The sequence below is a fragment of the Empidonax traillii genome, unplaced genomic scaffold (genome assembly GCF_003031625.1).
Source record: "Empidonax traillii isolate 1590-97213 ecotype Southwest subspecies unplaced genomic scaffold, ASM303162v1 scaffold784:size441917, whole genome shotgun sequence".
In the NCBI taxonomy this organism is placed as follows: Eukaryota; Metazoa; Chordata; class Aves; order Passeriformes; family Tyrannidae; genus Empidonax; species Empidonax traillii.
The window spans coordinates 215,406-241,371 of record NW_020955977.1 but is presented as its reverse complement, the minus strand read 5'-3'; the positions used below and the strand labels follow the sequence as shown (position 1 = coordinate 241,371).

The window sequence follows — 25,966 nt, the reverse complement described above, 5'->3', positions numbered from 1 at the left end:
TGGGAACATCTTGATCCAAAATAGCTGTTTGAAATCTGCGTGCTTCAGGCTTTTCATTTCTATCACCTAAGGCCAGTCAGAAGCCACAATAGATAAGATTATTGCTCCTGGAATCAACAGACACAGCAACATCTTTAATACCTGAGTTCAGATATATTCAGGGATTTTTATGTACACATTCGATATGTGTCTTCAGGTTTCTTATTTCCACTTAGGTTTCATCTACTGCTCTTGTTAAGTCTACTTTGACCATATGAGTAGTAGGAGAGGATTGTCCTCGGAGACCTTTCAAGAAAATCTGTGGTCTGGGTACATTGCTGGAGTTGTCACGCTTAGTCTGGGTGCCCACATCTTTTGGCAAGTACACCTGGGTGAAGTTCTCTCTTTTCATATGGCTGAGATCAGTCTGCATGGCGTGAGTTAATTTGCGACGCAAATTGGCCTAAAGACAGAAGAAGAATCGGATTAAGCAAAATTGTGTTTGAACATTTTAGCACTAGTATGTACTCAGGTGTGTTTGTTTTACGTCTACGGGCTTCACAAACCTGGACCATGGCCCACTTTGTCCTTCTGTCAATACACATTTGTGACTGTGATTTGGTAACTCCTGAACTAACAGGATGTGTGAACAGCACTGTATGTAGCCCACACAACTTTAAGTGAGTCTCTTAACAATTTCCTATTTTCCACTGGTCATTGTCCTGGAAAATTTTGTTAGGTGCTAAAGGCTTTGTTCTGTTAGAATAAAATGTTTTTATGGTAAGCTCTTCCAGTATTTGTCTGGTTTATACAAAATGTAATGATGTTTACAGGTTGGTGTCACAAAGCATCAGATAAAAGGGAAAAATGTCTTCTTTCATGACATTGCTCACTAACCCCTTGGCAAGGGGCAAAAGTTAAGGTAATTTATGATTAAAGCTCTGTTTAGTCACAGGAACTGCTATAGATACAATCACAAAACCACTTCTCACAAACTGTTAATATTGCAAAGCCAGCACTTGAAACAACAACATGTTCCTTATTCCACTCAGCCTTCTATGTCAGCAACAATATAAAACACTTTAAATCATATGACACTATATTTTCATTGAAATATACAAAATACAGTCTCATGTGGTGGGATTCAGACCCCTACATGTAAGTGAGTAAGTCCCTGGAGCCCATTCCAGTCAGTGGAGACTGGAATAAGTGGAAGCTGGAGAGTGATAAAGTTGTCCAGATTTGGTGTTTGCATCAGGGCAAGTCAAAACTATTCTCCAGATTCCACTAGCGATATCTCTGTCAGCTGGAATGGAAGGTGAAACACTTGTCTGTAGACACACTCTGGTACCTTAATCTACAACTGAATCTTATGTACAGAATCATCAAGGAAAATACAGAAAATAACAGTAGGATGGCATGTGAAGAAAGACAATATATTAAGTCTTTTTTTCTGAAGGTTTTAATGACAATTAAAAGAAGAGCAGGCATGAGATACTGGTCCTCTAATAAGTTTACCTCTCTTGAAAATTGAATGTATGCTATTACAAGGAACTGTGCTCACACAGAGAAACAAATGTGAGCTGAAAATTTTACTTCTAACAGCATATAGGTGTATTAACAAAGTAAGAGTTTAACACTTTTGTAGTTGCCACTACAACTTTTCTCGCTAAGTATGAACAACAGGAAAAAACCCCGAAGGCATCTGAGCTCATCCTCTAACAAAACCAGGAAATATGTCCAATGCTCCCCTAAAGTATCAAATTCACTGATGTACTGGTAAACTATTTCTGTTCATTTAGCATTTTGATTCTAAATGTTTTATCACCTCCATATTACCAACTACTGTAGACAAAACACTTTTGCAGGCATCCGGGATTTTTTATTTCAACTCCGCATCACTAATCTCTCATGTGGACAGCTGAGGCTAAAACACCCTGAGTACTTGAAAGTATTTTCTCTAAATATTTCAGACTAATTTGTTTGTGAATGGTCTTCATGATTAGCTGTTGGGAAACATTCACTTCTGCTTATGCTGAAGAGAATCTACTGACAACAATAGGAAGACTCCTCAGTCCAAAATTTTGGTTTCCTTATATAATATCCTAATATAATATATGATATATAATCCTTATATAATAGAGATTTCATGGCAAAAAAACCCCAAACCAAAACCAGAAAGGAAACAGGCTGCCCAGCAGACCACAGGCCTCCATAGTGCATCTGTTCAGAGAAGGGAAAAAAAGAACCCTGCAGTATCTTTTTCCAGTTGATATTGGGAACTGCAATACTCCCTGTACTTACAAGTTCATTGTGACTGAACTGTGAAAATCAGGTGCTATACCTTGACAACTGTGTGTGCTGGCAAACCCTAGAAAGAAGCTTTTGAAATGCTGTTGATTTAAAAGCTTTTATTTATGTATGTAGTCAACCTTCTGTGGATGGACTGCGATTTCCAATCCATCAGAAAATCATCATGATAGTATAACAGACATTTCCTCTGGCTTATATATACAGCAGAAAACCTTCTGGCTCTGTTTCTTACCTCTCTGGTCCTGTATGAAAGAATAATTTTTTAAATTTTTTTTTCAATAAAAATAATTGCTTTTAGTGAACATAGAGAATGAGGATAAAATATAAAGTATTTCATTACCAAAATAATCTAACAAAAATCTAAAAAAAAGGTCCCATGCTTTGATACCTTTCAAGGATGGAAAAATTAGCTCAAAGAAAGCTTCTGCAGGGTCAAACATATCCAAAGGTATTCCTTATCATTTTGCCTGCCAATTACTGCATTTTTCCTCCTCTTGTTTCATGGTGATAAACATTAATATAAATTATTCAATTTGCAATAAAGTTTTGCGTGACCTAAACCTTTGTGCAACCATTATTATTTTTTTCTTACAAAGGAATTATATGTTAGTATCTTCAACCTGTTTAATTGATTTGAGTGCAGAAAACCAACTTTTGTATTCGACGCTAAACAACAAACTCTTATTACATAAAGAAAGCAACTGAAAAATTTGGAATTAATAGATATAACAATGGAAGCACTGGTCAAAAATGGGGAAAAATATGTAAAAAGTGAGAGAAGAAGAAAGCCTAGAAATAAGGAGAAAAATTACCTGGAAAAAAAATATTGAGCTGCTTGTGACAAAGTTTATGTCTTTGAATAAAAGGCTGGATTTATGTTTCAAAGAACAAAATTTAGAATAATTTACTCTCAGTTTTGTCATCCAACAATGAAAATTTGGTAATAACAATACAAACCAATTTTAGAGCTTTTCTTCTCAGTTCCCATTCATTCCATTCATAGGATCTCACAATAGTTGGAGGCAAGATATGAGTATCAGTTTGAGTACTACTGTCACATTTTGCAGTTGGTTTCATCAAACATTTGTCTGCAGTTCTGGCCTGCATGAAAAAAAACCACCACAACCAAAACCAAGCAAGGCATTAATATGAGAAGAATACAGACATCTAAGAGAAATAGCATACAGATATGCTACTTTTTAAAAGCAAATAGAGATCTGCAAACCACAACTGGACAATGATTTTTACATTCCAGAATACTTTTGTTCCCCTTGCCCCCACTAAAAAAAGAAGAAGCCATTAAGTATTTGATGGATTTAATTTCTGACAGAAAACCCTTTAGGCAGAAGCAATAGCTAAATTTCAGACTCCCACATCCTGAGTGAGTGAATAATTACTGGATTTTGGTAAAAAGGTGTCCAACCAACACCCCTAGTATTTTATGATGCAGGCACTTCAGTTTGTCTTTAAGAATGGACTAAATATCACAAATCATAACTGGGAGAAGTGCTTACATCTCTGCTAGAGCCAGGATATAAACTATATCTTTCACACTAAGGGCAAATTCAAGACCACATTCTTTCCACTGCTAGGGACCCAGCATTCACAGTGGATCACAGATAATGTCTGTGACTCCAAATCAAGTCTTTGGCTTTCACACAGTAGCACTGCCACATTCATTATTAGAATCTCTTTTTATTTTGTAATATATTCCATAACTCCTTTCCTCAGATATCACTATACCCTCATCCAGAACACACTGATGGACTGCTAAGCTAAAACTCCAGTTAATATGGTATCTCACTTATCTTCTGTTGCATTTATTTACTGTCCCCCTTGAGCTACTTCTGCAAAAATGAGGAGAAGAAACATCAGACACAAGACCTTCCTAAGCTATGAACTGACAGCTTCATCGCTGCCACAATCCTTTGGATGTACATACTCTCCTATGAAGAGAGAAGGTGAGAATGACAGTAAGTGAAAATGTTTCTTCAGAGCTCTGAGGACCTGGAAAAGAAGGACCCTCAGACATTCTGTATGATAGGCGGATGATTTTACTTTTTTTCCTAAAGATGTGTATCTTCTGTTCTCTTTATGTTCTAGAAAGGACAGAGTAACAAGTGACCCCAACAGCTGTTCAGCAAGAGGCATGGGCAGCGTGTACCTGTGCACGTGGAAAAAGGTATTCAAAGTGATGATGGAGCTCAAGCAATTGAATTAGCTCTGCATATTCTTTCGCTTTTTCTACGTTCAACTGAATGAACTTATCTGGATCTTGAGCAAAGGTGTATGCAGCTTCTTTGGAACTGAAAACATAGTATTTCGCCTTGTGCTTCAAAATTCCAATAGCAGGATTTCCTAAAAAAAGAGGAAGAAACTAGCCCAAAATAAACCCCACTAAATAAAATACTGAACAGTATGATATCAAATACAAACGAAATTTTTAATCAAGATTCTGTGTTTCCCTCAAGTCAGTTTCAACATCCTTCTTTTTCTGAAATCAGAATAAGCGCTGAAAGAAAGTTTTTTTAGTATTTTTTAGGTCAGTGTAACTGCTTTTGATCAGTTCACATCTATTATGCCTTTCTGCATGTCTCAGAAAAACAAAAGATAAAGTATCTATAGCAAAGGCATAAGAAATCAGTCTATACCCACAAATGTTTCCCCTATAATCTCCAGAAAATACCTGATTGTAGATCAGCAGTGCATCTAGACCAAAGGGCATAACACTGAAATTAACTGGAGAAGCAGATAAAGCAGCTGAGAAGCTGAACAATAAATTAACAAAGAAAGTGAAGTGTCAATAAAGGCCAAATAACTTATATAGGAAAGCACAAATTCAGTTCAAGGACAGTGGCAGGCTCTGTTTCAGACATCATTGCCCAAGAAAGACAGAATCATTATAGACAGTGCCTTGAAAATCCTAAATGACACTACTCAGTTGCAGTTAAAAAAAGAAAAAAAAAAAAAAAAGTAATGAATTATTAGGATGCAAACAGAGGAGGAGAAGAAAACCAGCATTACAACAACCTGTACGCTACACTTGTAATCGTATATTTTGCTACAACACAGCAGAACAAATAAAAGGGAGTTGGAAGTGATCAGAGGCTTGGAATACCTTTCACAGGAGGAGAGTTTAAAGAAAGACATCAAAAAGAAACAACTAAAAAGAAGTAATATGATACGAAGTAATAAAACCATGAATTGTGTGCAATATAAAATTACTATTTGCTAATTTGAAATTATCAAGCCAGAGCTTAAAACCATCTCAAAAAGAGGTACTTTTTCATAGCATACATAATTATAAATTGTGGGGCTCTTGGTGATAAGAGTATCCCATGGAAAACTTGAGATGGGTTCGAGAATCAATTAGATAAATGAAAAACGTTTATGAAGGATTATTCAACAGAAGGTTACAGACTCAACATTTTTCTGAGGAAATCCCATAACCACTAACTGCCAGAGCAAGGAAGGATATAATTAAGGGAGGATCATTCCTACTTCATTTCTCATAAACTTCAAGGGGTCATCACTGCCTGCATCCATTGATCAGATACAGGGCTAGAGAGACCTTCAGTCCAACTCAGGACAGTTGTTCTCATATGCAGCACTAAGTAAGTAATTTACATTGTCATTAAAATATCTATTCTTTCATACTGCCAAGTAATGGCAATCCTTTCCTCTCAGCCCCCTGTAGGTTTAAGAAAATTCTACATAGATAGGTTCTATAAAGGACAGGGAGACAGAACACATGGACTGAGGTAGCTGAAATAAGGCACGCTTTCAAGACAAATGAACCCAGAAGAGACCAAACAATTTCCTGTGATCAGCTGGCTCAGTCAAGTGCACTTTTGCAGTCTTTTCAGAGAAGATTTCTAGTACTTTCTAATGACTATTTAAAATACATATGATGTAGCCATGAATGGATGTGTTTGCAACGCAGGCATACACAAAATAGAAGGAATGATCATTTTCCCATGCCTGGATTATAGCGCATTAACAACAGCAAGCAAGCCTGTATTCAGCTGCAGTGTAGGTTATACAGATGCACACGCAGCAGAAAGAAACATTTATCCATCTCATCTTGTTGCTGCCTCTGCTTGCTCATGCCTACTTTCTCTTGAAGCCCTCCTGCCTTCTATTTTGGGCACTTTGTGTATTTTAAGAAGAAAAATTCTTTAGCAGGGGAAACAAGTTATCTGGAGTGAAAATTACAAATGTGGAAACACAGTACTCCACCTCTGATGGAAGAGGATGCATTCAGAATGCCTTTGCATTTTCCCTAGTACTTGTATACATATATAGTATTGAAAATGTCTGATTACAAACCATACCTGGTAGGATGAGGCCTTCCACACCAATTGCATGTGCACAGAAACTATGGTACTGGATTAGCAGTTGATCAAAATTATCAGTTGTCTCTGGAAAAAGCCATTCTTGGTTCTTGAAATCAGAAACATTCACTCTGGTTCCTAAGAAATGATTTAACAAAGGAAGGATTTTCAGTATCAAAATATCAGGTGTTTAAAATATAATAATGTTACAGGATGACCAGATTACTCTGGTTTTCACAGGATGACCTGCAGTGCCAAGATCCCAAAAAACAAAATTAGTCCTGCCTTTAAAGAGAACCTGCTCAAAAAATCAGTCCTGTGGGAGCCTTCTTTAGTAGTTTTAGTTCTCTTTAAAAACAGGGGACAACAACAGGAAGGTAATATCTTATTCTTCTATTTTGTTTTCACCCATCCATGCATTACAGATGCCCTGGTGTAAAACTTGGTTGCTAGGGATACCATCTTACAAACAAACATTTCTGGTAACCAAAGCCCCATTAAAGCACCTTGTTTATCATCCCCCTCCCTTTCAGAAGTTCTGAAACGTATAAAAAACCATAAATAAACTTAAGAAATAAAAAAAAGTATAAATATTCTCTATCATTCCACCATTTTCGAAAGGTATGTTTGTATCTAGTAGCTATATTTTAATTTTATATGCAAAAATGAAATCCCAAGCTATACCACATGAAAAAATAAATCTACACACTAGCAGGCTTATTTTGATTTACTGAGCAAATTCTGAATTTTAAAAAATCAATATGTAACACCTTCTGTAAAGAAAATTCAAATAAAATCTTGGAAAATGAAAGAAAATAAAAAAGTATTAATTTCCCATACCCATGGTTTCTCTTATCCTTTCCTCATCACTTTTCACAGTCACACCTTCCAGAAGAGATGTTAGCACTTCCTCAGGAAAAAGCTGTGAGTGGATTTCCAAGAACTGTTGCAGATTGCTAGTCATACTTGTGAGGAAGCTTAGCAGTAGCATTTCATCCTGAAAGCCGGTCCAGAGTTTAGAAAGTTCAAGAAACAGAGGCTAGAACATAAAGAAAATTATCCAGATTTATTTTACGTATGCAGTGTAACCCAAGTGCTGTGCACAACAATCTCTGCTGTGAACAAAGCAGGGCTGATCTCCAAGGCCTTCAGCAACCAGAAATTTCAGGTGAAATCCTGGACACTTTAAAAGGAGTTACCATCAGAAGCACATCCAAAGCACGTACATTGTTGTGGTTTTGCCCACCAGCCCATCTCTGGGGCTGAGGATGGTTTTGTCCAGGTAATTTCCGGACAAAAAGGCCAATCAAAAGTCCAGTAATGCCTTTGCTAATTACATCTTCAAGAAAACGGAAGAGAAGGTTGTTGGCGCAGTTGGAATTGGTAGCAGCAGCCACGTAGGGGAGAGGAGTAGTGGGCCCGAGCAGGGCCAGACTCCCTCCTCCCCCGGCTTGGGCCGGGGTGGAGGGAGCAGGTGCAGCACTGAAGTCCTCCCTTCTCTCTTGTAAGAGAGTGAAGAAAAAAAGTTTCTAACTGCTTGGACAAAAACCGCTGTGGAAGAATTCCAGCTGAAAGATAATGGAGCTTCCAAGATTGAAGCTGGCAGCTGAAGCTGCAGCAAGAAAAGTAAAGTGCGAAAGGGGGGGCTTGTTTCTCCCCCCCCTTTTGGCTCTCTCTCCTCAGCAGGGAAAAGACTAAAAAGTAATCCCTGCTACTTATAAAAGTTTGTTGGAGTAAGAAGACCCCCCACGCGGCTGATAGAGGAGTCTGTAAATATACCAAAGAAAACCAAGACTTCATGAGAAAGACTGAAATGAGGCAGAGTCCTGGTGGAAATTTGTGACCCTGAGGGAAACCTGTGCTGGAGCAGTGACGACTCAGGTGGGATATTTGGATCCGTGTGTGTGTGGATCCATACTGCTGTTGAAGATTTTGTAACCCTGAGAAATCTCATGCTGGAGCGAGACAGCCCATGTGAGATGTTGGGATCCGTGTGTGTGTGGATCCGTGCTAGACCCATGCCGAGAAGTCTATCAAGGACTGTTCTCCCATGGGGAGGGACCTCCATAAGGAAACAGGGGTGAACTCTTAAGCCATTATCCCCTGTAACCCTGTGGAAGAAGATCCATAGTAAGCAAGTGTCCCCTTGCAAGCCTATGGAAAGAAGACCCCTTTGGGACCTGGGTAACCCCCAGCCTTCGGTCTTAGCCCAGGAGGGGGGGTAAGCCCCCTCAGAGCGAGAAAGAGAGAGAAAAGGTTCCAGCTGCAATGAAAATACTGCTGCTACTGAAGATCTATTACTAGAGAGAGAGAACTGGAACTCCGAAAATAGAGAATAAGACTACTTCTTCTCCTTAGACTAGTATAAAAGGGGAAGAAGTATTTCTGTAAATATATTGCACTTCAACTTGAATAGAAATTGTTGTAAATATAGTTCTTTAGTTTTTAATTCATTAGTAATTTTTATTTTACTAGTAAGAAATGTTTATACTGTTTTCCCCAAATCCTGTCTCTCTTTTGTCTGCAAAAAACCTTCTCTCAACTAGTAGTAATTGTGTGGAGAGTGAAAAGCAAAATGACCCAAAGCAAAACCACGACAGCATGTTAACCCATAGGCCAGAAAGGTGCTTTTCTACATTTTACTCCAAAGACTTTCCCAAATATGTAACCGAGACCGTGCATGGAATAGAGCACTGCACTGGCCACACAGTTATATAACTTTTTGAAAATAAGGTATACAGTAATAAGGACCAGAAGAAACATACCTGATTAATTAGTAAATGAGGCAAACCCATAGCTAGATGTACAAACTATCAGGTTTTCTTATTTTGTCTGCCGTGTTTCCAGTGTGACTTGGTCCCACAGCCCTTGGGCCATCATGTGTGTCAGACTAAAGGGGTGCAAGCCTCTTCAGAACCCTTTTCAGAGGGTTCAGGGCAAAAGTGGAAGATGCTATTCCCAGCAGCAATGCTGACATACGGGTGCACACACATACAGAAGAAGCCAATAAGCTTTAGATACAAATGTTGATTTCAATGACAGTGACATAAAATGTGTCCTGTCACATCTAAATACACAGAAAGCAGTGAAAGTGGTCTATTAATAGAGAAATCTCTACTTGAAAAAGACCTGAAATCAAAAGCCATTACATATTGTGTCTTCAGCAGAGGAGAAAAAACAACTAACCAAACAGAAGAGAGAAAAAAAATCTAGGGAGGCAGCAGACAACACCAGACAACTTCTAGGGGAAAGGGTAACATATATCAGTCACTTAAGCCCTGTGAAAAAACAGCAGAAGAGGAAAAAGTGCTCTGAGATTCTGTTCAAGAGGGGAAATTGTTCTCCAGGTGAGAACATCTGGTTTATAAAATCACAAGCACACATAAATTGAAGTGTCAGACCACATCTGAGATGCACCACAGTTAAAAGTGTCGTTCCCATGAGTTTCCAGTTCAGATGCCCTTATGGGAAGGGTAAAAAATACTCTGAGTATGTGTGGGGCCATGATCTTCCTCCCTCCTCCACAGTAGACTCTTATTTGCCTTATAATAATTAGCTCAGAATGATGAAAAATAACCTCTGTATGAACTGCATACTGGTTCAGCAGCTAACTACAAGGAATTAAAATGATAAACATATCATACAAAATAATGAGCTCTTCCGTGAAAAGCAAATAAAATGAAGATGGTTTCTGACATATTTCTCTTCCATTTCCTTTACATCACGCCAGCATAATAATCCCAGGTCTTCACAGGGTCATGAGAGACCCTCTTCTCCAAATACCTCTCTCCCATACCTTGTAGCTCCCAACCAGGATGAAACAGTACAGAACATCAGTTGTGCAGAGGTGCCTTCACTGGCTGCTCACTGCCCAGACAGCCCACAAACCATTTCACACTTGATCTCAGAAGGCCTCTCTAGTTGCTCTTTTTTTCCCACAAAACTTAGAGAAAATGACATATCTTGAGATCTTTGAGAAACGTGACTGAAACTTGCCAACAGGTTCAGAAGCTGTTGGGAAGGGAAAAGAGGCTGAAAACCCCATCACAGAAACCTGGATTCTTTAGAAAAATTGTATCAATGAGTCATACTGCAATCACAGGGATTGCTATCTGAAGGGACTTTAAAGAAGCACACTCTGATGTGCTGGTTTTTGTAATCATTATGTTCTTACAGTTTCTGCAAGGAACCGGAGAGAATATTTACACACAAAAAAAGGAAAATATCTCTGTACATCTACAAATACTGACAAATAATGCAAGACACTTACAGCAAAATACCATTTAGTTCTTTTGCTCCCTTTTTATTCCTTTCTTTTTTCTTACCTTGAGACTGCTACTTTAGTTACCCCTTCAAAAATTGCAGATGCTATTATAATAAGGAAAAAATGATGTAGCCTTTTTTTTAACAAGAACTATTCAAAAATACACCAGCAAAGTATTCTATAATGCTTTAATAATTTTTTATAATGAAGAAAAAAAGTGTTTTCTATTCATAATACTTACAAAAACTTCTTTGGAATCTATGGAAATCTTATCCTGCACTGTGTTTTTCAGTTGCATCATTGTTGCTGTAAACTGAACACTCAATGTTTCAACTTCTTGAGCACTGGTAATTGCATCAGACTGGAAAGAGAACTTACTTCAGGTAAAGTTATAAATTAAAAAAAAAATCAAGCATTTAATAATAAGTATTTACTTGTATCTCTCAATTCAACTATTTTCAGACAACTGTTTTAAGGAATGAAATGCCTTCCAACTTTCCACAAAGCAATTTTTTCCTTAAATGCTCAGGTATAAAAACAGGCACTTCACTCAAATGTGTATATTAGTACTTTTTATAGACAATTCTCTACATTTTCACAATGAAGAGAATTAAAAAAAAAATTCAATGCTTTATAGTATAACAACTAATAAAACCCCACAGTTTCTCAAAAGATAAATGAAAAGCTCTTCATTAACAAAACAAGAATTTAAATTATATTCTTCAAAGATGATTCAATAAAATTTGGGGTTATCTGCAATCTAAAACTGACATGATTTATAGATTGATCAAGCAGATTTTTTTTCTCTCATATCTTTTGGGGCAGAGTATCAATATGCAAACAAGAAGAGTGGTGGTGAATGGAGTTAAATCCAGCTGGTGGCTGGCTCAGCACCGGGGCCAGCCCCGTTTAATATCTTTAGATCTGGATGAGAGGGTAAAGAGCACCCCCAGTAAGTTTGCAGATGACACCAAGTTGATGGGAGTGTTGATCTGCTGGAGGGTAGGATGGCTGTGCAGAGGGATCTGCGCAGGCTGGATCAACAGGCTGAGGCCAGTGGCATGAATTTCAACAAAGCCAAATGCTGGGTCCTATACTTGGATCCCAACAACCCCATGCAGTGCTACAGACTGGGAGCAGAGTGGTTGGAAAGCTGCCCAGTGGAAAAGGATCTGGGGGTGATGGTCAGCCGGAGCTGAACATGAGACAGCAGCATGCCCAGGTGGCATCCTGGTTTGTATCAGAAATAGTGGGGCCAGCAGGACTAGGAACTGATAGTCCCCTTGGCCCTGGTAAGGCCACACTTTGAATCCTGTGTTCCTCTGGGTCCCTCAATTCAGGAAGGACACTGAAGTGCTGGATTTTGTCCAGAGAAGGGCAAAAATGCTGGTGAAGGATCTGGAGCCCAAGTCTTATGAGGAGCGGCTGAGGGAGCTGAGGAGAAAAGGGGGAACCAGCTCACTCCATATGACTACTTGAAAGGAGGCTGTAGCCAGGTGGGGGTCAGTCTCTTCTCCCAAGTGACAGGGTGACAGGGAATGGCCTCAAGTGAAATGAGGGGAGGTTTAGGTTGGACATCAAGGAAAATTTCTTCCCAGAAAGGGTTATCAAGCACTGGAACAGGCTGCCCAGGGAAGTGGTTGTGTCCCCATCCCTGGAGGTATTTAAAAGATGTGTAGATGTCGCACTTATAGACACGGTTTAATGGAGGACTTGGCAGTGCCAGGTTAATGGCTGGACTAGAGGATTTTAAAGGTATTTTCTGGCCTAAACCATGGTTCTATGGTTCTATGACTCTTTATCTAGAGACACATTTTATTTCATTTATTTCTGAATAATTTTTCTTATATTTCTATCCTGTACAAGTCAGTAACTTGAATACATTCCAACTGCAATAAAACCCCACAGGACACAACATGATGGTATCTCACCAGAAGGATGCAAAGGAAGGCCTCGTACTGTCTCACATTGAAAAGTGCTTCTTTTAATTTAAACGAACTAAGCTGCATATATCTGTGGGGGTCTTCCTGCATGGATTCCAACAGAGCTGTGTACTTGTGAGCTAGCACGTGGCAGGTATTGAGACCTTCATCGATAGTCTGTGTAGCTGATGGAATGGCTTCATTCAGAATGGCTGGCACTATTCATATAGAATAAATATGAGATATGTATAAAAAAAGAATTAATGAAATCGTTATCAAATGGTTAAAGTGCAGTATTTGAGCATAGTAGTATTCCAATAAAATTTTGATTTCTAAATTTTGTCCTTATATTCATGCACTTCTAACTACTCACATACCAGATTCAGCTACTGTATCTTACTAACCAAGTAGTTTAAAATATTTAGAATTACAGGTGTGGAAATATCACAGTCAAGTCAAGGAGTATGAAAAAAATTGCTTTAAAGTAGATGCGGTTCTGTTGCTACAACTGACATGGGGTTCCTGATAGACTTCAGGCAATCTGCAGAATTTTCAACTCTCAGTTTCCTAATTTGTAAAATACTAGTAAAAATAACAGGCCTCCCATTTCCTGGGCACTTTGAGATCTAAAAATGCCCTAAGAATGAGTCAAAGATTATCATTAAAAAGAGAAGGGAGATACTGAAAAAAAAAATTATGCCTATGCAGTTGTTAAAATTCAGCGTTAGTACTTAAAAACCCCACAGATTCCCCCAAATGGCACAGGTGAATAAAACATATTTTAGCTGATATACAATATATGATAAATAATTTTTTTCTTTACAATTTTACTATTGACAGCAGGCAACTATTACACTGAATGTTTTGATGTGTTGTGCTATTTAAGCAGACATGTATGCAAGGAAATACGACAAGAAGGTCAAGCTACATTTAAGTGTACGTCTTTGTTGTGTGTGTTGAACTTCTGATGTTAACAATGTTGGTGAGCAGCAGAGCAGTAATAAGGCTTCAGGTACATCTGCTCAAAATCCCATGAGCACAGAAAAGGCTAGATTTAACTAAGCTAGAAGGGAAATTAAATTTGCAAAGGTATCACAAGCAGTTTAACCACAGGTGAAGAGAGCTTAGCACTTGGCTGATTTGCTTTTCTGGATGCAGGGTAAAAAGCCAAAGCGGAGCCCTGCCCCAGCAAGACTGTTGCCAACACTGAAATTAAGACTTCAGAGGTCTGTCCTTAGTCATAAAGACATCCATTTAATTTCCTAGCCTAAGAGCATTCATGCTGTGTTTTTTCCATCGATCAAAAAGTGGTATGTAAACAGGTCAGCACAAAGAAGTTCATCTTATAGTGACCTAACAAATGTAACAGGATCAACAATCATATTATCTACACTAATCAATTACAAACCCCACAGATACTACAGTGAGAAAAACCAGAACATGTTGTGAATTGTGCCTTTGGATAATACAGTAGTTGAAGGTTCCCTCGTGCTGTAACCCAGGCCCAGCCACAACACAGAAAGGTGACATTTGTGGGAAAGCATGTATTATAAAAACAGAAAACCATCAATGTGTTGCTTGGCATGTGAGGGGAAAAAAAAAAAAAGCACCAAAATCTAGAGAGTTGTTTACTTCTTTCTCTGATATGGCAGGTATATTTTTTTTCTGCTTACACTGCTTTACTTAAAATACCACAAGCTCAGCAAGTGCTTTGCTTTTCAATAAAGCACGATTTTCTTATCAGGCAAAGTATGTTCTTTACTCCAGAAATTTTGGTCTTTTAAAATAAAAAGTTTTCCCCTACAACTGGGCTGCAGACCTTTCTTATAAAGAAGTCTCCATACTGAGCTGCAATACTATATGGATGTTCACATAAACATTGCCACTGACCAGTCATTTATTTGACTATTGTAAACTTTGCAGAAATAATGTGGCTGATGGGAACAAAAGAAAATAAAAGGAATATCAAAGTCTCGCCCTACCCTGAATACAGCTTTTGAAAAAAATCCAGGATGGCCATTGACATCTTTTGCTTATTAGAGAGGCAGAAAGATTCAAAATGCAAAAGATTTTCAACAACATTTTAGGAATCTAATTACCAGAATACAGATAATGGCCCAGCAACTTCTATCAATTCTAATCACACACACACTCAGCAGAAATTTGCAAATGGATTGTAATTAACTGCTTTAAAAAGCAAACATTACATATTTAATTCACTTAATGGCAAGGGATCTGGGAACAAGTTATCATGAGGTAAATTAGTTGCATGATGTTAATACATATAATCTTTCCACATCAACCACGTTAGGGCTCCCCCTTAGCTAAAAAGTAGTAGTCTACGTGGAACCCAAAAATTGTAGCAAATATGTACTTTTTCTTCAGGTTTACAGGCCCTAAGTCAAAGCTGTTTATCTGGTGAGATGGAATATTACTGGAGCTGCTCCAGTGAAGAAGGCCAGGAAGGAAAAACTGAGAATACACAGCCCAAAAGCAGTTGTCTACTTACAGTCATCAATGCTCCTCCCTCCTTTCATACACTCCTTGTTGTACAACCGAATTCCTGTGACTAGCATGGCAAGATCTTTCAGCTCTTGTTCTTTATCCTTCTTATTGAGTGAAATGAAAGCAGTCATCTCTGCCTGGGGGAATACACTCTGCAAGGCAGCTATAACCATTACAAAGGAGAAGAAAAACCTCAATATGAGGGAACAGAAAAGAAAATCATTAAATAAGCAAAAATACCCTCTCCCAAACAACTGCAGAAAGTAGGAAATCCTTGACAAATTTTCACTTCAAGGCTCAGCATTGACAGTTTACCACATTTGTATCTAAAGATTAGAAAGAAGGTGAAATTTTATTTTTCAATGAGAAAAGCCCAATTTTTAGAGCTGGAAGTTTACGGACCTGTTACCTCCCTGACATTCTCAATATCTGTAGGGGATCCCAGGCCAGAGCTCAGCAGTGCATAGCTAACAATATTTTGATACATTTTCTCTATTTCTTCTTGCACATGAGGACAACGATCTGTGATATCTCTGACCACAGGAGCCAGTTTTCCTTTCAGAATGCGCTGCTGCTCATGGAGTAATTCATCTAGGAAAGAAGGACATGTAGAAAGTGCTATCTATATTCTCTGCAATTTGGCTTGTACAGTAGGTGCATTTTATTTCCAGTCAGAGCACCAATTTAAGATTACTGAAGCACAGATATGTGGAAGAAGTGTTCATAGTATCACAATGTTAAAAATGAAACCGGTAAACATTAACATAATTAGCATGTTTAACATCAGTCAGTAGAGTCCAGAGAACTATCCAGGTCAAATTAGGTAGCAAGTCTCTGACACTCTGACTCCTCTGACTGCAACAGGTCCTAACATACACATACACATGTATTTCATACACACCTGAAGTTACAAGCTCAGATTTGAACACTGCTCAGGATCTCAGAAACTTACTTCACTTATTGAGCTTCTAGAGTCCAGAGAACTTAGAAGCAGATTGCCAGTGCTATTAATTTTTTGGCTTTAATCCATGCTAACAAGAAAAGATTTTCATGATCTCCCCACACAGAAATGTTTTGGGTTTTTTTTTAATGCCTACTCTTGCTCTGTATCTTCTGTTTCCCAGCCAGGCTTCACTGCCCCATTGAGATCTGAAGTTACATTTACAGCAGAGGTATTTTCCCCATCTCATTTTTCTTCTACATTCCCATTCTCAGACCATATGAAATTACCACTGATAAGACCAAACCATACTTGGTTAAAACTGCAACTGATTGTTCAAGATTACTCATATCTCTCAATTAGGGATATTGATAAAACATAGAGTTTTCTTTTGGATACATGAGAGGAGTTCTGAGTACTTTCAGACACACAGGTGCAGTGAAAGCTTTTCTTGCTGAAGGCACCTAACCACTGCACCTGAAAGCATAATTATTCTCAAGCAATCTAATATGTTACATTCAGGAAATCTCTCAGACAGGATGAGAAGAGTGTACTCTCAAATCTAATGTACAATTTTCCTCTACTTCATCCATACTGAAACATCATACTCCTATGCAGTACATTTCTCCTGGGATTTTTATTTTGCTTTACTGCCAGCAGTCATTTAACAAGAATCATTACTAGCCCTACAGAGAGAGTTATTAAATTTTAAACTCGGCATCAACTTCTATGAAAACACATTACCTCGGTTGGCATAGTTCATATCGAAGTAAACTTGCATCTTAATTGTGCTCAGGGATGGATTTGTTGTGTCAAGCAGTCTGGTAACACAGAGCTGAAGAAGAGAGTCAGAGAAGTCAATTCTTTCTCATCTCTGGGGAAGTTACTGAACTGACATTAACTGCGCTACAGGTTTCACAACAGCTGTAGAGCCCCCTCACTACCATTCTTTCTATATAAGGCATTTATAAGTATAAGGCGTTTATTTACATCAGGACGCACGTAGTCCAGTCTTTAGCTACAGAACCATGAGAATAAAGTAGCACTAAAATTTAAGATCACGTCATTTTAGTTACAGGAACAGGTAGCAAATAATGTCACAGTCTTGGCTAAGTACTGACTCAACATCATGTCAGAATTACCTGGATAAAATCTTGCACATCTTTTTCTGTAAGGATATGCTCCATAGTAAAGCCATTTCTTGGATCTAAAACAACAGCTCTCACCTTGAGATTGCCAAAAGAAAGATATTAAGTTACATCTCAAAATATCCTCTTTGCAACTAACCTTTTATTTTCTGAAAAATCTTAGTTGCATTCAACATTTCTTTACTATTCTTTTTCCCCATTTAAATATTTGATAATGAAGCAAACACTTCATTTTATGTGTTGCCAGTTTCAACCTCACTTCTCAGGCATAAGTGAAAAAAAATCTATTTGTGAGACAAACTTTGAGAAATATTTAAATACAACTTCTTTAGAAACTACCTGGAAAATATTTTCCTAGGTAACATTTTATGAAAATCCATCATAGTTGTTTATAAACTTCTCACTTGATGTTATATGCATCAGTATAAACATTTACCATTTGGATAAAAAATCCAGTGTTTTGCATGTTTGCAGCTGGTGTTCACACCGAGTGTCTTGCCAGCCACTTGTACAGACTTTTTACTCATTAAAATTTTCCTGCTTAATTGATCAGTACTGCTTTTGAGCCCAGTGTATTTTCTAAAGCCACAGTGTTACCTTTAGGGGGAAAGAAATGGCAGATTAACAATACTACTGTGAACCATTTACATTCACATACAAGTTAATCAAGAGCTGATCACCAACAAAGAAATGAACCTAGCACCATCTTCCTTCAAACATAGCTTTGCAGGCACATTCAGAATATATTCTGCAGCAGTGCTGTGCCTCTGAAGAGATGCCAAAGCGTATAATTTTTTCAGAATACTTATAGTTGTCTACCAAGGACAACACTGAGACTGATTCCATTACATTTTCAGTTTAAATGGGATGTGAGCCCACTACTTTAAATATTCAGCCCATTTATGCTATCTGGCTCTGTCTAAGCAGAGAAACAAACAAAACAATCTTTCGCAATAGGGGGAAGAGGTAAATGTCAAAGAATAAATACAGCTGCTGCAATAAACATTCACCTATGCGTCATGCCTTTTTGTTCATTTATGAGAGTGGGAAGAAGCGTTATTAAAACTTGGGAACACTTATCTTTTTCACTTTAGAAAGAAAACAATGGTTTATCTGCCTGTAGAAGAAAACAAAGAGCTCTGAGTTGGAGCTCAGAGCATTTCCAGGACTCAGGACATGCAGCCTTCTTGGTGCTTTACATTCACATACATGGCTTTTCAGAGGAATAAAAAACTTTTCCAGGTTTTCAGGACACTATACTGAACGTCGCTGATGAACGCCCCTTTAAAATTTCTCAACGCAGGCAATTGGAAACCCAAGATATTCCAAAGCTCAGGTCACCCCTGAAAGCCTCATCTGCCGCCGCTCCCTGAACGCTTCATTCGCGCTTACCATGAACGCCACCAGGGTTTCAGAGAGGGTTTGTCCCCGGGCAGCGCACTCCAGTCCGACTTGGCGGATTATGCCCTTGATGGCGCTTTCGGTCAGCTCGCCGGACATGCTGGGCAAGCACAAACCTCAGCGGGCTTACATTTACTTCAGCGTTCCTCCCCGCGGGGCCGAGGGTCGCCGCTTCCCGGCCGGCGGAGGCGGCAGCGGCCGCACCGAGCGCCAGCGCCGGGCGTTGCCATGGGGACGGGACAGGCCAGGCCCGGCCCGGCCCGGCCCGGCCCGGCCTGCCGGGAGAGTCGTGTGAGGGCCGCGGGGATGTGCGTCCATACACAGCACGGAGGTGCTCCTGGAGAAACCCGTGTTTGCACGGAATTTGTGTGTCAGTGCGCACGCAAAACAGTGGTGCCTGCGGGTGTACCAAACACACGTCTCTAGGTGCCCAGGAATGTACATCTATGCATACATAAACATCTAGGTGAACACAAAAACCATATACGTGCACATCTGCAGCTGTGGTTGTATGTAGGTACACGTAAATATACATATGTGTGCATACCTATACGTATCTCAATATCACAGAATCACAGAATTGTTAGGTTTGGAAGGGACTTCTGTAGATCTCCCACTCCAACCCCCTGCCAAGGCATGGTCACCTGGGAACTCATCCAGGTGGGTTTTGAATGTCTCCAGAGAGGGAGACTCTCCCAGACAGCCTGTTTCAGCCTGTTCTGCCCGTTGTCTCCTCATCCTGTCACTGGCCACCACCAAAAGAGTCTGGCACCATCTTCTTGGCACCTGCCTTTGAGATATTTAATATGCATTAATGAGATTCCCTCTCATTAAACAGGCCCAGCTCCCGCAGTGTCTTATATTCCAGACCCCTAATCATCTTCGTGGCACTCCACTGGACCCATATATATTCACACATACAGTACATATAGCCCCATGGCAGGGGGTTTAGAACTAGACAATCTTCAAGCTTCCTTCCAACCCAAATCATTCTATGAATGGACTGCTGGGGAGGGGCAGAGTGGGAAGAAGAAAACCTTGAGGTCAGCCATGCAAGCACACCACCAAAACACCCATGCGATAAAAACACACCACATAAAACCACAGCACCACAGTAGATGCTGAGCGGAAAGCCAACTCCATCTGAGCCAGACCCATTACAGATAAATGTATCTACACAGCTATAAATGAATACAATGTGTAGAGACATGCACACATACATAAATACAGAAAACATGTGTTTGTGAGTTATATAGCAAGTGCTGGAGGCAGAGGCAACTTTGCTTTGGAACATGAACAAGAGAGCCACTTTTGCTTTCAGGTCTCGTGCTCACGGCTGGAGGTGGCATTTCCCCCAGGTGTAGTGGCCCAGTGGGCCCCAAGTCCATCCTCAGTTTTTGCATACACCAGTGAGCACACCACTGGATGAGTGCAATACCTTGCTGTAACTGGTTCAGTTAGTCAATACACAGTTTATTCAAGCTTTCCCATGTCAGAAAGAGGAAAGAGTAACAGCACGTTAATTAAATTTAAAAACCATGTCCCTAAAAGGCAATCAAGTAAGCTCAAAAGGCACAGTGAATGCAGGGATAACAGCTGACAAGCTACACCAGTTTCCCACTGATTAAATTTTTATCCCTTTGATTTAAGCTGTCAGACAGAGGGAACTCCACTGAGAATCATGATGAGATCAAGATTATTATTTTTTTCCACTGTGACCTCAGACAAGTCACTCTTACCAGTGAAATGAAGATTATACTATGCTACCTGGCAAGTAGCTGCAGGATGACATCCACACTGTCAGTGTGTGTACGAAGGTACAGTGTAAAGAGACTCAGCATCTACTGTGGGATACGCTTTGAGAAGGTCTGGGGAACAGGCACCAAAATAATCCTGCAAAGGACATTGTGAAGTCTTAAGTTTCATTCTAGTAGCACAGCTAATGAGGCTTCTTAATATGTCTTCTGCATTCACATTTTAAAAAGTCAATACCCTTAAGCTCATTAATTATACCAAGACTTTCATCAAGAGAATAAAAATCTACAGGACTTCTTTTTCCACAAATTGGAGGATGCGAAGCTTTTGGGGCCCTTCCTGGAGCAGAAGCATGTTTGCTTTAGTGTGCTTAGAGTCACAGACATTTCCCTCTGTGCTTCCTGATAAATCACTCAAGAACTAGCTCTTCTGCACTTGCAGGTAGGGAGGAGAGAGAGGAGAAGAAGACTGTAGTTCTGGAAATTAGAAGAAACAAGAGAAGGTGCCATAGCCAGGTTTGTCTCTACAAATCTCAAAAGTCAGTGATAAAACTTGGTGCTCAAAGCAGCGACAATAACAATTCCTCGTGAAGAGATTATCAGCTAAGGGTGGACAATTTTACAGAGTTCAACCAAACACTATGTGCAGAAGAGATGGAGGTGGAATTTGCAGCTTTGCAGCTGCAGAAAGCCAGTTTCCATGCTGTAACAGTATGAGGCTATTGCTGACAAATTCACAGGCTTCACAAATTCACAAAAACTTTCAGAGAGAGCAGAAAACTACAGGTAGGATTTCTCCAGGTTTTTAGTATGCATGCAGAGCCTGTATAATTGTGCAATTTTGGCTCAACAATTTAAATCTCTTTAAAGACATTTTGCAGACTATTTCAACACGTGCCCGTGTCAACATCTGCAATTAACACAATCTCTGCAAAGCATTTGGTGCTGAGGACCAGACAGCCACAACAGCAGTTGTTACTTCAGAGTAACTTTACTCTGGCCCCTGCACCTGGCCCTATGCTTGTGGCTCAAGTGCATTAGAGGCACTCCTAGAGCCTTCAAGTTTAATTTCAGCCCAAACAGTCACAGGCTTCAAACCCACTGTACTACGTAAACGAAAGCACAGCAGGTGAGGACTATGTTGATCCCTCTAGAAACACGTGCTTGAACCTAAATTAAAATACCACACACCCTAACACCTCTCTTCTCCCCATCTGAGTTACCAATATTCACAGTCACGTTTGTCTGTTTGATTATTTCCTGGAGGAAAAATGAGCTATAAGAACATCTTACTTCAATTGAAATAACTGATGTTCTTTGAAAATTCCGATTTTTCTGTTGTCAGTAGGATATCTGCATGCCAAAGAGCCCTTAATTTATAAGACAAAATATTTGGAATAAATAGGAGTGGCTATATCACAGTGTTATTGCATTCCTTTTGCAAAAGTTTACATTATACAGAGCTTCTGAAAAGCCACCAGTACTAGCTCATGCTCATAAATCCTGGTAGGAGACATTCAACTACCTATATACTTTTAGGCTTCAGGCTGGAAAGAAAAAACAATACATTTTCAGCTTAGCTTATTGAGAAATTAATTTTTTAAATTGTTTTAAGCATCTCAGTAGTATTAACCTGTATTTCAGATAGCACTAGAATCCAAAAGTTACAAACTGCCAGCAGTGTTCTTATGAAAGAAGGAAGGGAGGGAGGGAGGGAGGGAGGCAGAAAGGAAGGAAGGCAGGAAGGAAAGCAGGCAGGCAGGCAGGCAGGCAGGCAGGAAGGTCATTTATTTATTTTCTAAAGAAAAACATAGTTTCAAGGAAGGTTTGCAGTCTGTATTAAATCACAAAAATATTTTAACCTAATTTGTAACCTACTGAAAAATTAAGGTTGCAGAACACTGTTTCATAATCAAAACAGTTGGATTTCTCTCTTAGAATCAGTATTAAATCTTTAATAGTTCTAGGGATGAAGGTTGGTACCTGATAGACAGATAAACTCTACCCCCTGGTGGTGTGTCTGAGCCATTGACCGAGAGTGAGACAGTAAAAAGATTTCTAGGTTTGTAAAATAAGGATTTTCCATATTAGTTTGAAGAGTCATTAGAAACAACACAGTTGCTTTTAAATTTCTGTAAAGTTTGACACCCTAGTGCTTTCTTCATGGGAAAACATAGCAGTTATTTGATGAGTTTGCTATTACATTAGACTGGCTATCGCATTAAGGATGTCACCTCTTTACCCAGCTATTTCCAGAAGATGGGATTTACCTAACAGGTTGCTTAGGTCTGAGCACATCCCCTCATTTTGCTAGAGTGGGCACAAAGTTGTAGCTGGGTGCTCTTACATCCCAGAGCTGAAGAGGAAACAGCCTAGAACCATCTATGTGGCTCACCAGTTGAATTTAGGGCACAGCCTGAGCACTTGGCAGTCACATTAGGTGAACAGAGAGCTTGCACCCAGAAGATACGACTGCCAGGATGGCAAAAAACATTGCTTTATGAAGCTTTGCCCATTGCCCTGTGCTCAGTGGAGATGCTGGGCGGAGGAAGAGTCTGTCTGCGCTCCATTAACACGGCCATATTCACCTAGGAATTCTACAATGACTAATCCTCCAGTCATTCTCACTCATGGCTCATTTGAGACCTTCCAGCTCAGTTAGCCTCATTCTGCACTCAGACCTCCTCTGACTCGGTGTCCTGCTGGTGAATGGGTGTCAGCCCCTTGGCCTGAAGGTCTCCTGCTGCCATAAACATTCCAAGGCACAGTTAAAAGCTCTTTGAAGGTGATATAGACCTAAGTGCAAGGATTTATAGCTGACAGTGCAGGATCCAAGCACAAGCTGAGTTAGTGACCCTTTCCACACATGTGAAGTTAAAACATAAGCTGTGTGATGCAGGTTTTTGTTTGCTACACTTCAGAGTCCTGAAACTACCTTGCACCTTGACGCAGAAACTAACATACACTTGACTACCCTTGGTTCTTCCAAAGGAGCAGTGCAAGGAAAGACTGTCTTCACACAGGAATCAACGGCCTGCCCCTTTCAAGTGGGAAATACACTTAATCCATCTGGCTTTTATTGTTTGACACTGAAGCTGCACAATCAGAAATCCATTTTGTGAGGACAGATGGGTCATGCCACCTTCTTCAGCTTGTCTGTTAAGTTCACAATAAAGCTGAGTTTCAAAGCTGAGAGGGTTTCAGTACAAGTATTTTTATTCCTTCTTCCTCCTCAAACCTGCACATAACAAAAAGTGCTGCCTTCCCTGGAGCGCAGAGTTGTGGTGCCGGTCACCAGTGCTGACCAGCTCAGCTTTAAGGACATAGTCCCACAAGAGCATGCAGTGATAGCACCATTTCAGCTTCCATGATTCTCCTGGAAAGCTATATAAGTGGTAGGTATATAACCACTACAGGCTTCTTGAGGCACTGTGCAGACTAATGGTTTGCATTTAAAGGAATCCTAGATGACATCTATAGCGACTGTTTCACATATCGTTAAGGGTGATTTGGGAATATGATAAAGGAATCTTAGACTGCTCTTCTGTTTTCTTCTCCCAGCTCCATCCTTTTTTCTGCAGTAAAGAAGGGATGTCTGGGTATGTTAGTGCTGTGTCTACCCCCAGTTCCCACTATATCAGACTTTCACTACAATATGAGGCTACCTAGCAGGGAGTTTAGACTAATTGTACAGGGAACTCAGATCAGGGAAGATGACAGTTATCCCTGGGATGAAAGTGTCACCAAGGCGGCAAGATTTTGCTGGAAAAAGAAGTCCAAATTGGCTTTTAACTTAGAAATAGAAAAAAAAAATCACTCACAGATAACATGGCAGACAAAAAGTTTACCCTTCATTTAAACATTTCTGGAAAAAAAACCCAGAAGCATAGAAACCCGGTTAATAAATGCACTATTGTTAGCCTGGATCCCTTAACAAGCACAATGGATACACTGTATCTGCCACGTTACAAAAAAAGGTGCAGAGCAAAATTATTTGTCCTTCAAACCTTGAGAGCTCTGGCATTTGATGTGCAGAGGGAGTGGAGAGATTCCAGACATACCATCATCGAGTGCCTCAACTGGAAACTCCTGCAAAAGGTGCATTATTCAGCTGTATTCAGATGAATCACTACTTAAGGCTCCTAAACAATATTAACATTACATTAACATTTCAGTCAAAGGCGTTTATAAAAGTAACACACATGAAGAGCTTTTTCCATTAATCATCCCTCTAACAAAATCTGCTCAAAACTAGACCCGGGATTTACCATAGACTTGATCCATATCAAGTACTTGCCACATATGCCTGCTGAGTTATATTTCAAAAGAGCTGTAGTTTGGCCAGAAGCATACACTGCTATTTCATGGTTTAGCTAGGTAGTACCTGGGCCTGATAATAATTCAGAAACATTAATATTTTTTTACAGGTGACCACCTCCTTGTACAATGTTCAGATGAGTCATTGCAACAGCCTAAATCCCGCCAGTGCACAAAAGCAAAAGCAAACAGAAGTAAAAAACGAGGCAGTAATTTTCCCACAAGCCGAACAATTGTAAGAATCAGCTACTGGGCAGCACCCCACACTCATGGGATTCATCAGGAGATACAGGACTGATGACTTGCTTCTCAGTTCAGGCTACAGGAAATTCTTTCAAAGTTATGGAACTACAACTATCCAATAAACAGATGAAGGAGAGAATCTTACAGCAAATATCCTGCTGTGACTGACTCCTTTAGTGTGAGAAGGAAAATGCTCTAGTGGCATTGTGGTTATTCCACAGTTGTAAACTTAGCTCACTTTTATCCAGCTACAGGCTTCTCACTGATGTATAAAGATGGTCTTACTTCATCTGTTGGAAAGGAAGGAAATGATCAGTAAATAAGATTGGGAGGGCAAGAGGATTATTACCCATACTACTCCAGAGCCCTCCCTGCAGTGTTTTCCCTATGTCAAGAAATGAGTTGGGAACCAAATGGATACCCTTGCCGTTAATATGCAGATTTCAGACCCTTCTTCAAAATTCTGAATTTTGTTTCCCAAAAGCAGTTCTATTCCCAGTGCAGCTTCTCTCCCCTAAAGCAGCTATTAAGTCTTAAGATTCAGTCAATTTGTGCTGAATACTTAGCAGAAGAACTCTTTAGAGACCTGTGTCTGCTTGTAGCAATCTTCAAAAGGAGCACTAAAGACTGGAAGAAAGTGGCATTTTAACATCATGGGAACCTTTAGATAACCAGAAGTATTGCCGAATTAGCCCTTTTTCTTACCTTTTAGTTTAGAAATGAATTCTAAGACTTTTCTTCAGATACTCAGCGCCGGCCAGCTGTGATTATTATTTCAATCTGGCATGTCAGCTAATCTTGATAATAGAAATGGATACAGTATTTGTATAGAAAATAGTCTCAGGC

At 39.6% G+C, this 25,966-nt stretch overlaps 1 protein-coding gene and 1 long non-coding RNA gene across 3 annotated transcripts; one reads left to right on the top strand and one right to left on the bottom strand.

Moving 5' to 3' along the window:
- Positions 1 to 105: 105 nt before the first annotated feature.
- Positions 106 to 18,979, bottom strand: CFAP206 (cilia and flagella associated protein 206). Of its 2 annotated transcripts, XM_027901426.1 has the most exons (12): positions 18,798 to 18,979; positions 17,400 to 17,483; positions 17,002 to 17,092; positions 15,720 to 15,908; positions 15,322 to 15,480; positions 12,822 to 13,030; positions 11,132 to 11,251; positions 7,467 to 7,665; positions 6,627 to 6,764; positions 4,457 to 4,650; positions 3,250 to 3,393; positions 106 to 442 (listed from the first exon to the last, which is right to left on the bottom strand). In XM_027901426.1, the coding sequence occupies exons 1-12, from the start codon at positions 18,903 to 18,905 to the stop codon at positions 212 to 214; spliced, it is 1,866 nt and encodes a 621-aa protein (XP_027757227.1). In that variant the 5' UTR covers positions 18,906 to 18,979; the 3' UTR covers positions 106 to 211. The 2 variants fall into 2 exon arrangements, with proteins under 2 accessions (XP_027757227.1, XP_027757228.1); XM_027901427.1 differs by lacking the exon at positions 15,720 to 15,908.
- A 127-nt stretch (positions 18,980 to 19,106) lies between these two features.
- Positions 19,107 to 25,066, top strand: LOC114066616. The gene is made up of 3 exons (XR_003573220.1): positions 19,107 to 19,172; positions 20,128 to 20,250; positions 24,988 to 25,066. It is a non-coding gene; the product is annotated as an uncharacterized LOC114066616 (long non-coding RNA).
- The last annotated feature ends 900 nt before the right edge of the window (positions 25,067 to 25,966 follow it).

What these genes read in the sequence shown, in the direction of transcription:
- CFAP206 (XM_027901426.1), bottom strand. Translation starts at nt 18,905, where the DNA reads ATGTCCGGCGAGCTGACCGAAAGCGCCATCAAGGGCATAATCCGCCAA. An exon ending in GAATGTCAGGGAGGTAACAG is followed by an intron (nt 15,481 to 15,719) that starts GTCCGTAAACTT and finishes TAATGGTTATAG; the next exon opens with CTGCCTTGCAGAGTGTATTC. An exon ending in ACCTTTTTCCACGTGCACAG is followed by an intron (nt 3,394 to 4,456) that starts GTACACGCTGCC and finishes TTTTTCATGCAG; the next exon opens with GCCAGAACTGCAGACAAATG.